The sequence below is a fragment of the Calliopsis andreniformis genome, chromosome 9 (assembly GCF_051401765.1).
Source record: "Calliopsis andreniformis isolate RMS-2024a chromosome 9, iyCalAndr_principal, whole genome shotgun sequence".
In the NCBI taxonomy this organism is placed as follows: domain Eukaryota; kingdom Metazoa; phylum Arthropoda; class Insecta; order Hymenoptera; family Andrenidae; genus Calliopsis; species Calliopsis andreniformis.
Window position 1 is genome coordinate 18,874,459 of NC_135070.1, and position 12,305 is coordinate 18,886,763.

General features: G+C 41.6%; 1 protein-coding gene across 3 annotated transcripts in view; it reads right to left on the bottom strand.

Moving 5' to 3' along the window:
• Positions 1-12,305, bottom strand: part of LOC143183749 (uncharacterized) — a 108,021-nt gene that overhangs the window by 21,778 nt on the left and 73,938 nt on the right. For 2 of the 3 annotated variants that reach the window (XM_076385442.1, XM_076385441.1), the window contains exons 2-3: positions 5,445-5,555; positions 676-789 (exon numbers count right to left, since the gene is read on the bottom strand). In XM_076385442.1, the coding sequence (XP_076241557.1) occupies positions 676-745 (70 nt within the window). In that variant the 5' untranslated portion in view covers positions 746-789; positions 5,445-5,555. The remainder of the gene's footprint in view (positions 1-675; positions 790-5,444; positions 5,556-12,305) is intronic. The other variant, XM_076385443.1, reaches the window with a different exon arrangement.

Below are 12,305 nucleotides of genomic sequence, written 5' to 3' on the forward strand. Positions count from 1 at the left end.
CAGCAGCGCAATCGTACCTGAACGGAAGACCTGGTTCAAAGTATTCAACCGTGCGCCGTGTGCTAAAATTTAATTGCGGAAATGGAAACTGGGTTAGTCATTCATCTATTTTTTATAATCAGCAACGCGGGAGTAGGAATTTTTCCTGCTGTCAGCTCTAGATGTTTATATTTAAATTTAAACTCTAGCTTTGAATTAATTCCAGCATTACGATATAAGTATTAATTATTGAAATATCTCCCGCAATCGAAACATTTTCCGGGCTCCAAATATATGCCAATGAAATTCACCATAAGATAATTAGAGTATAATTTCTCTGCACCCTTCTCACACGATTTTGATTTGACAATTTTCCAATAAAATTCAACGAAATGTTGCAGTTCCTTCATCGTAACTCATTTATTGAATAAAGCACAGGTTTGTACATTCTACAATATGTAAGCTTTACGAGGAATACGCGTTCGGTTCAGTTTCCAACTGTGTGAGGGAAAATTAAACGTGAAATTTAGCTTTCAGAAGGAGCTGCTTCTCTTTTATTTATGCGCGCATGGAAAGCCACTCGTTATCATTGTTTATTTAGCCGCTCATGTACCCTTGCACGCACATGGCCTGTTAAATTCAACGATCCCCTAAATCTCCATTTAAAGTTTATGATAAAGGGCACGCCTGACTAACCTGTGGGAGTGCATGGTGTTCTCGCTGCTTCCACGAGGTCCTCGCGACTTCCGGGCGGCGCTTCCAGCATCGTTCCGCTGCCGGAGAATTTCTTTACGCACAGCAGGCTCAACGCTGAAACAAAACAAAAAACTTTTGTTAGAGCAATGCATTATTAATCGTAGAAACATGAATTGGACTTTGTATTTTATTAGAATGAAAATGAATTATAAGCAGAGGAAAAAGATGTTGAGTAGAAAGTTAATTTCGAGTAGGATGAGATAGTGATAAGACAGACGAACGGTACGAGTCGACAAAACCGGGCGAAGTCAACTTTAAGTGGATTGAGAACGTGACGTGTCAGACACATTCTCATAAGAAGACTTATTGTGGTTATCTATAATTATTCTTCCCTATCTTCATAGTTGAACAATTTCTGTATACCACTGCCACGCTAAGAGTTGGCGTTGCCTCTTAATATTCCTCGTTAATTACCTGCGAAGTGAATTTCTTCTATGTTATAATATCATCGTGAACTTTGCGGCGCAGTATTTGGGAAATTGTTATAATTAAGTCGCATTAAACTTGATGAGTTATACCTTCCACTTCGTTATCTTTGCGTTATTACCCACAGACTCTCCTTTTCCCCTTAATGTGAGGAGTACCATTCCGAGGAAGAAACTTCTCCATCCACAATGGAACAGATGATAATAAGAACAACAGACATATACGTCACAATATAGTGTCTGACATACCGCCGACCTATTCTACTTACACCTTACTTACTATTCTATTTCCAATACCCTACAAATATCACGGTCCAACAAACAGACGTCTAAACATCTACAGCCTGTTTAGACGTTAATTAAAAATTCGAAAGCAATATCTTCTCAGAAATCTCAACATCAACCATTAAGGTTTCTCACCGCCGAAAAACCAGCGGGTCATTCTCCACTAGAACCATCCGTTTCTGCCACGGCATATTTCACAACACCTGTATCCTCCTTTTCCATGCAATTTACCGCCAGGTCAGACCTGTAGCCACGCTAAAAGGAGAACACTCGTTGCAGCGGGATCTCGTTGCCGACGCGCGGTATCCGCGCGAGATCCGCGTGCACCGGTCGGGACGCGTTTTAATTAAATTTTCACAACCACAGCGCCGCCAGGAATGCTCGTTGCACATAATAACACATGCACTTGTATGCACGCGCCGACACCGCGACATGGCTCCCCCCCCCACCCGTTTACGCCTGTATACAAATAGCCAGACGAGCTCGCGCGCACGCTCGTGGGCTGCGCGAGCTGACTAATACTGCTTTACCTTTGTGCTCGAGCACGAGCCAGAAAGAGTATTAACTACACCATTGCGTCGCTTCCTCGAGCGGTAACGCTTAGAGAACGGCGCGCATGATTAATTTCGCAGGCACATGTGAAACAGCAGGCACCTAACACCCGCTTAGAATCGCGTTTTCTTTTGCGTCGAAGCATCGAGGGGCCACTCCTGCTTCTCGTCCTGCGGCTAGGGCCTTTTGCGCGAGTCATTCTGGGTAGCTTTGCCTGAAGGTGCAGAAAAGTTAAACCCTATAATGTTGCGAATTCTCTACGCGTGAGCGTGGAGTGCTTTTAATTAATTTTTTCAGAGAGACAGCTTTTGTATACCACAAAGAGATGATTGTATAGTCAATGAAAAAATATAGATCATAATCATAAAGATTGATTTGGTACAAGACATTTTAAAGTGACTGTAGATGTATATAACGAACCACATTTATACTAAATTTGTGGCTGCATAAAAGCTGTGTATTTCCTTTCCTGAAACGAGGCGTTACTCTCGTGACATCGGTCCACCGCAAACTACCATTAAACGAGATATTAACAAAAAGCTTAATTATCCCTGAGGCAAGTTCTTGGCGTTGTTAGTGAATTGCCCACTTCATTAGAAAAGCTTTCCTTTGTCCTTCCCCATACGCTTCAGAGTTTTCAAAGGGAGGAAGTCGACCCTCGCGATGGCCGAGTGCAAGCCATGATCATTTAATTTCTTGAAACGTGATCGACGTTCTCTTTCGTGGAAGAGCGAGTTTCTTGTTACTTTGTTCGCTATGCTGGAGGAGCTTTCCTCTCCATCCTCCAATCATCGGTAGTGGCATAAAAATACAAATAGAAAGGTTTGAGAAGAATCTATCTTGATAGCTAGGTAGAGGATATCTATAGAAGTTGGTATCATTGATTTACAGGCAAATCAATACCGAAAATTCTAGCTGAGTGCTAAAAATCAGGTATTACTACAGTTTAATCTTTTTACAAATATAGTCATAAACGAGTATTGTGTAATAAATATATCGTTATGAAAACATACAAATGCAGAACAAAACTGCATTACTAAATTTCTGTATTGTCAGCTCTGCGTAGAAACTGATGAAAAATTACATGAATTAATAATTCTCCAAAATGTTTAAAGCGCGCACAAAACAAAATTAATCTCTGCATTTTTATTGCATGCATCGTTTATGTTATAACTCAGTAAGAAGATAAGAATCAATGAAATACAAATTGAGTGGTCAGTATGCATTATGCAAGCTTCTTTTTACTATTCTTCCTTCAAAGAAAGGTGGAAATTCCTTGAATGCTAGCGTCTCGAATAATTGATCGAACCTAAATCAAACACAAAAATTCCCGAGACATTTAATTGAATATTTCCACCGCATTCCTTTTCCCTTCGTCGTAAGTTCCGTATTGATACAGACAATTGTCGCGAAATCGACGTTCCTATCCTCCCTCTTATTTCTCCGAGCACAGCAGCGCGAATTTCACTCCTTTCGATGGAAAAACTCGACAGCGATCGGAACTTTTCTCGATCGCGGCCCCAGCTTCCTGCGGTTCAATTTTCGTCCTTTGACGATAGTCGAAAGCCAGGAAGCGTCGAGCATCGAATCGCGGCTCCGGGCCACTGTACCGCCGCTTTGTCTCGTTCTATTTTCCAATGGATTCTCGCGTTTCCTTCGATTCCTCCCCTCCCCCCCGTTTCCCGCCCCTCTTCACGATCCTTTTGTGCCAGCCAGATCGAGCAGACCGCTTTCCTCCAGCCGCGTTCCTAATCTTCTTCGAGCGCTCGCTCTGTCGCCTCGACGTTCGCCGAGTTTGCAGACACTTTCAAAGCGAGCCCGCGTGCCGCAATTGCAGATAAAATTGTGGCTTTCAGACCGACACCCCAAGAATTCCGAGCTCGTATTTCTCCCGCTCCTGTTGCCACGAGATTCCTGTCATCCTTTATGATGGAATTACACTATAAACAATTTATTTTTCTTATCAAACAGAACATCTGTATCTCTCCGTTCTCACGTAAAGACCAGATTCCATTTTCCCTTCAAATCGCTCGATGACACTCGAAAATTTGTGGCCGATACGTTCCAACCCAGTGCTCGAAAACGAGGGAAACGGACAATCCCCTACTATTTTGAAAATGTATTATCCAGTCTGCGGCCCCACGATCGGATCTCGAACGATTTCGGTGAGCCAGGAATTCCATTGTACAATTCACAACAGAAATTATCGTCAAACTATTCCCATAATGTTCCAGCTGTCGTTCTGAATGCAACGTTGCGCGAAACACCTGTCAGCCGCTGTGCACTCTCTGATTTCTTCGCTGCTTTTAGAGTTTCCTCCTTAGCTTTTATGTTGCGAGATGGAGAGCAAGAAGTTCGAATATTCTACTTGCACTGCTGGGGGTTTAAAGAACAAAAGCGCTCATGATCCCTTGTAAGCAGAGGCAAGAAGTACGTCAAGAAGAAGTGATGTCAGCAGTCAAGAAAGATAGTGGGAGAAAGATTACAGTATGAATGCAGTCTTGCAGAGCTTGATACTTGCTTCAACCCTCTGGCGGGCAAACGTGTGCAGAGTACACGCGGGTACATTTGTTTTATTTTGTTCCCAGAAGTTACAAGCACACCCCTGGAGCCGCGAATTCGAAGCTTCGAGGGAGACAGATGTTCCCTGGGGTAAGAACCTTGTCTCTTCTCAACTTCACAGGAGGCCTTGGGGATTCGAACTACCAGTCTTGATCCATGTCCCAGAAATTTTCTGTTCCTTGTCCCCTAATATTCTTTTAGTTCCTATTTGCCAGTTACTTTACCTTCTCTCTCCTACTTTGCCCACTTTTTTATATTTTTAACCCCTTCTTCCATTTTCACGAGTCGTAAAAAATTTGTTTGTTATAGAAATGTGGTTATATAGGAAGTTAGGCTCTTGGGAGGCTGAAAGCTTTCGATTGTCACCCGTTCTATTCTTTATTCGTCATATATTGGCTCCCTTGGCTAAGATACGTGAGAAGAAATTCAAAGGCGCACTTCTGGTACTGCCTCGAACGAAGAAATTCCAACCTCCAAGGGGTTGCTGGGAAGTTTTATTTATCTGAATGCCGTGACCATTTATCTTTCAGTTGCAGAATCTTCCGATAACCCTTAGCCAGGTTGCGGCCTGAAATCCAATTTTTAGGGGAAGAAACTTGAGTGATGGACCGCCTGGGAGCGAATTTTGAACGTGATCCAATGGTACCTCGAATTTCTATAAATCAATATATAAGAAAAGACTCTAACTATTTAACGCGCAGTAGAATATGGTTAAAATTATTGTTTGCAGTGATAGACCAAATTACATCGAATACGAAAGGTGTACCAACTATTTGAAGGGTTAAAAAATATGCTTCAGTTTCTTGGTGTAGAATTTCATTTAAAAGTCTTCATTTTTTATCAAAATAGTACAAAATTATTTATACTACAGTGAAATAAACTTACCCCGCTTAACGTCCCGCCACGTATTCGTGATTTCGTCGAGTCTTCCTTGCCCGTTTGGTGTGCACCCATGTATTCCTCTCACATCGTTGCGACGTCTGACGTTCTTCGAGCCTGAGGCAAAAGAATAACACAATTGCCCTCAAAAAACAGTTCACGCCTCAAGTACAACGTTATATTCTAAATACCACAAAGAAATTAAGTAAAGCACAATCCCTCCCACTGTTTCCTTGCTATAAACTCCTTTGTAAACTTCATGGGTTTCTTTTTCTAGGAATGCACGTGCCAAACGACGAAACGCCGCGCAATCTGACTATGCCACGAGTCAGATGTATGCAACGAATGCATGAAACGTCTGACCTGCATGCACATGTTTCTGCCTCTGCAAGCGCACGCGTCAACTTGAAACAAACAATCAGACTTTCGTACGTGGAACATAAATCTAACTTGGCTTTCTATTTATTCAGTGAAGTCGTCTGTTCCATGAGATATGTTTTCACTTGTATTTGAAAGTGTAGAACTCAGTAGCTACACCTGTTCCTTAGATGCAACTTATGAATATTTATCTGTTTCCATTTTTCTTCTTTTTCCCTTGAAATAATTTCCATACCAGAGGGACGAAAATTTCAATTTCCTCGCCGTAATCGATTACCGAGCTCATCATCGCGTTGCAGCACGCAATAAACGCATAATGCTGTAGCAAATTGCATAGCACAGGCCTGCAGGCTGTATGCACATGTTGCAGAAAGCCTGCGTCACAGGCTCCACAGTGTTGAACAAGGAGGGCAAGAGTGTGGACTATCGACAGTAAAACTGAGAGTCAGTGAGTCTTGTCTAGTGTAACTTTTATCTCGTGCTCGCGGAATTATATTTTATCGACGCGGCGTGCCGGGTATGCAACGCTTTAACGAATTCAATATTCGGGCGAATTGATTAGATCGAAGCTCGGAATCCATACACCGATCCAATGTTCGCCTTTTCCCTGGAAATTTGATATTTTCCATTGTTCTACCAATTAACGGAAATATTGGATATCGCCTGTCGGAATCCATGAAGCGAACATTTAAATGTTATTTTTCATACTCTTCATATTTTTGTGAATTATTACTTTACAAATTGTTACCATGAATTTACAAATGGTTTAAGAGGATATTTTGGGAGAATAATTTGCTGTAATATTACACTCCCGTTTGCGGAAAGGTTTTTCATAAATGTGTTATTTTTCAACGCACCTATTTCTTTTTATTCATTTTACATATTTTTTTATGAGAAATGTCGATGTAATAAATGTCTCATCGAATAAGAGATCCTGGCACGCGTTTTAAGAGGCCACGAATAGTACTCTGAAACGAGATTGGTCGTAAATTCCCTGACGAGGAATCCTTTATCTCTTAATGTTCTCCCTTTACCATCCCCCCTCGTGCTTGGCACTGTTACAAGATAAGGGATGCTCGCTCCTCTTCTTAATCTCCGCTTTTTCACCTCGTTCGGCCGCGCTTTTCGCTGATTCTTTCACTGTGCCTCACAATTGAGATCTAGCCACTGTTCCTTTCATGAGCCGGGACGTTAAATTAACGCTAACAAGTGTCCCAGATTGCTCCACGTGCATAGTCGTGCAATTGTGGGGAAAATAGGGAACTGTATGTCTCTTTCAGTCAAAATTTTTACTGTGTGTTTCACTGAGAAGCTAATGCACAATTCACCAAATAAATTATACAACGCACCTATCTGTAATTAATTTCTGTAATCAAGAGCATCCCTTCCAATAACTTCTATTTCCATCATCAAGTAATTACTTATATTAACCAAATTTTATTATCAAAGCAATCACTCAGCAGTTTGTCTCCCTTTTTTAGAGAAACTTCTCCAGCTTCCCTTGAAACACGAACATTGAAAAGCATTGCGGTTTTTCACCGAGCAAAGACACCAAAGGCTGGCTATTGGACAGCTTTCACGTTCCAACGCCCACAATTTTTCTTCCCCCTTCCGCTCGACATCTGGCCCGATTCAGCTGTTGTAACTCGAGTCCGTGGCTTGGGCAGGAGGAAACTACGACTCTCAGAGTGGCCGTGGAACTTTCACCGAGGAGGACGATTGGTTTCCGCCTGAAAACAGCTTTCAGACACCAATTACCGGTCCCACTGCTACAACCGTCCGGAGGCCACTCGAGCGATAACTGAAACTCCCGTCAGGATTCCGCGTTCTCCAGGAGTTCCGAAGCTCCTACTACGAATTAGCGGATGTGCAGACTGCGACGCCATTATCTGCTGTAAGGACCACCTGGAGCCCATCCTTATACCACGCTGATAAGTCTAGAGCAAAGGGAAGACTTTCCACCGATTATCGCCCTCCAACTCCTCGGTGAACTTCATTTTTTTCAACGTGTGTTCGTGATCCAGTGAAACTTTTTATCGAAGTTTTGGATTTTTTAATGTCTTGCACCTGAAAATTCTTTACTCTAGGGCTGTGTATTTAAAAAAAGAATTGCTCGATGTCTGTAACTTGCAATTTCAATTCTGATGTTGAAAGACGTGCTAATGACATTCTCGGTGTTAGATGAGTCTTTCAGGAGAACTGACAAGGATTAAGTTGCGATTAAAAGACAAAGAGGTTCTGGACAAGTTATGAGAATGGAAGACGACGCGATAGCCGATTGAAATTCGCTATAGTAAAGCGTCCCTCCTGGTGTGAAAGCGAACGAGGTCGCCGTTATTTCCGATACCACGCAGCCGATGATATTTTCGTGCGCGAGTTATATTGGAGTTATTGGTGCGCGGTTTTCGGGGTTACCTGTAATTTCAGCGAGCCTCGAATTCGATACATGCTGTGTTTTTTGTCAGGGGTGAAAGAGCACAGTCGAAATTGACCCTTTATAAATATGTAAAATATAGATGCAAATTCAGTGGTCGGAATATACAGAAATCGATAAAATAGGAGTACAGCAAAACACTATATCGTTTTCTAGAAGTTTCGGCTGATTTATCATAGGTTCAACTACTGGAGAATTCTTCTACTAAGGATTAAGTTGAAGTCAGTTGTTAGAAAACGCTTTTTATCTCATCTACCTAAGGTATCTAAAACTCTAAGAATTACTCAAAATATATACTAGCAAAAAATATAAAATTTCCTTTGAGATCAACTAGTGATCTCCAAGATAACAGGCTCTTCATTAAATGCAAAGGTACTCGATTTCTCGATGTCAGATCCGCATAAAAATCTCCGAAAATCGATGAGCTCTATACCCCTTATCTTTAGATACTGCATGCAGAAATGAGAAATGATACCTGTCAAGCGATGAAACTCCGAGATTGTTCAAAGTAGATCTCGCAGCATTATCCTAAAGATAGATGGCTAGTGTATAGGCATCCTTGTTCGTCTATTATGCAAACATCAAGATCCTAGCCTCTGAACTACACCAACCCCTTCGTCCAACCCCTGCTACGTACACACCCCATTCATAAACCCGCTCCCAGAAGTCGTATAGTTAGTGCCTAGTAATTAGCTAGACGAGTGACACTATCTCTGTCATCGCTCCCAGGGTGCAACGAACACGCAACATCCAGCCTCACATTCACGTCGGACACTCGTTCGGGATCATCTAATTGACACACATAATTTCCGTTCCCTGAACCATCCTGATTACTCTCTTTCAATAAATAATTCCTCTAGTAGTAAATAGGTAAAGATTCTGTCCTCTGCGAGACTAATTCCCTAGTTCAATCATACATTAAATAGTATATTAACTCTCATCTGGTATGGAAGAGCCACCGTAAGCACGCTCATCTATCATCGCGTTTTTTCTTTCCCATTTTAAACTGTGATGCAAGGAATAATTCACTCCCCTCAAATATTCATGCTTTCTCCGTGTATTCTGCTTTCAAACGTGCCACCGAATTATTCAGCCTCCATTTCGTCGAATTTTCATTTCGCAATTTATTATTCAGCCTTGCAGTTAGAAGTGCAGGTTGCACCTCATTTTTACGCCTCAAAATTTCATATGCCAAATATAATAAACAATTATAATGACCTTCAGTGTAACAAGGACATTACACAGTAACAGTTCCCCTATTGAAGTAAACAAGATAAAGCTTTCAGCATACACTTCAGTCATCCTCACATCGCGACTCCCTTTCTCGGAATCCAAGCACGAAGGATGCACAGCGTCGCAGCCATGGCTTATCGTTGCGACTCTATCTTCACCACCCACATATTTTGCCACCCCTTCACTCGTGCCTTCACCCCGCACTGTTCATGCTCATACGTGCACTCGCTACTTTCGTTTTCTCCGAATACCTCCCCGTCCCTCTGTTTTTCATTCCCCGCGTGTCTTTCCTCGCCGCTGCGGCGAGGTGCGCGTTTATCCGGATGCCTTTGAGGTACGTACATACGCGGGAGACGTTCCGCCACGAGGGAAAAAGGACGAGTTCATAACGCGGGATACAGAGGAGAATATAAAGCAGACCGTGCCGTGGAACGATCTCATAACCTTCTCCTCGCGCAACCCCCTGGACATTTTTCTTCGTCCACCCCTGTCTCACCCCTATGACCAGCCATTTTCTCTGCCTGACCGACGCGAACAACCTTCGAGTCCTCGAGGAGCAGTAGACAAGCGTGGGTAACTTCCGCAGAGGCTGTGGAAGTTTGCGAAAGGACCATGAAATTCGTGAGGGCTAGTTTCACCTCGTGCACCTGACGTTCGTTAAAGTTCGAGACGAGGACCGTGGATGAGAAAAAAATGCTTCCTGGACATCGGGCGTCGTCGAGGGGTTTTAATAAGGGAAGCTCCATCAGATTTATCTTTTTTTTAGAGTATAGGGTTTGAGCTGAGCAGCAGAGTGTTTGTGTTCAAAAGAGAATCGTTAATATACTTTATGTACTGTAGGGCTGGAATTATTCATTCTTTGAAGAGTGCTCTACATGGGATTATGTATCGTCAAATATTCTGTATTACAGTATTTACCTACCGAAAGTGTTCTTCTATAGTATAAAAGGTAATGTAAATTTAATAATGTTGGATAAAATATCTTATATTTCCTAAAAACAAAATTAATACATATATTAATATATCCTAAATTAAGTAATATAGTACCTCTATTCTTCCGTGAAACGTAATCCTTGGTTTATTAAAAATTGAAAGAAATCCCCTTCTGGTGAAGTTCAGAGGGCTTAATTTTCCTTCTTCTAGCAAAGAAGCTTCGCGAGCGAGTCGATACAGATCCTTTAATTTTTCCGTGAGAGATAATTGTATGAAAGAAGAGCTGACGGTTCGCTTGGTGTACCTTACAAGATAATTTATCGCCAAACCCAAGGCACCCCGCTTTCTGAACGGTATGGCAGCATTTTCTAGCAATTAATGAGCATTTCGCAATTTCAGCAGGCCGAGAATTATCGAAGCCGAGCGGAGACTGAGCACCGCGAAAACGGCTGATCCCTTCAAGCTCGATCGCACAATAAATGACTAATTACGAGGAATATAATTAATTAAACGACCTGTTAACTCTCTTGGCTCGTGCATTAATCACGGGCCTGAATGTTTAAATTGTTCTGCTTCGATTTAATTAACGCCAATCAGCGGCTGTGTTAAAAATTAATAGCACTCTTGTTCAGCGTGGAACTTTCAGTCCAATTAACGATTCGTTTACGCAAAATGGGAAACAAAGACAGAGAACTCTTTTGAACATGGACGTGGGTGGATTACTGCAATTTCATTTCTCTGAGGTCATGATGGAGCAAAAATTTCGTTTTCCCAAAAATTCGTCTGAATATTTAGTTTAAAACTGGTCCTCCATTTATAGGTCAACAGTAACCAGCTCTGTGTGAGAGAAAGAGCGACGCAAAGACGTTTCTAAAATTACACGGAAGTCCGAGTAAATTCAGAATTTATGATCATTTGTATTATGTAAGGGCTCCTTTGTGTCGTGGACATGTTGCTCCGTGTCGACCCCTTAGTGGATCTCTTATGGCAAAGGGATGCTGTAAACCCCATATATCCTTCACGGAAGACACTGTGTGTAATTTAGGGAACAGATTGCTTCATTCTGAGCGCAACATGATTACGACTAAAACGTTCCACGATAGAATGGTGAAATCTACTTGTCTGTTCCAGTAATTCAAATGACTCGATCGATAGACTTAATAGACGCGATGGAACAAAATTTCCTCACGAGTGTTTATTGTGATTGCTCTTAAATTCTAATAAAAATATTTCAAGGAAGAATTATATTTTTCACTCAAATATTATGCTTTCCCGACGTCTGTTATAAAATACAATGCTATGATATGTCAAACTCTCTTTAGATTGAATGACCCTAAATTCACAATTAAAGAGCTCGATCAACCCACGCACTGATTTAAATTTTCGGAAATCAATAGATCACGCGAAACGCATTCTGAACGACCCAAATACTGCCTCTGCCGACAGTAATGGCTTTCACAGTTATTAATGTGTCCAAAAACTAGTTTCTCTTCTCTTCTCTTCTCACTTAAGTGAATGTTACATAACACGTTGCGATAAATGCTGGATACAATTAAAGTGCATTACGATGCGTCAGTGGAAACCTCGCTCTCAATAACCGAAATGGATGGTGCATTAACATCGTACTCTAACGTGCTCGTTTCGAGAGGCAGTGCTTCGATAACGGGCTAGCAATTCTTCCAACTACTTACAGAGGATCAAAATTCTGAACTACTTTTATTATTTAAAAACAGATGTCCTCCACAAATGTTACAGTCTTCAAAGTTTTCATCCCCTAAAAGAACTTATGTTACATTAAGAGTTAAGTCAGCCGATAATTTGAGAAAAAAAGTATTGAATACACGTCACCAACATCCCTTACTTGATCTCGTATCACATCCACTGAAATC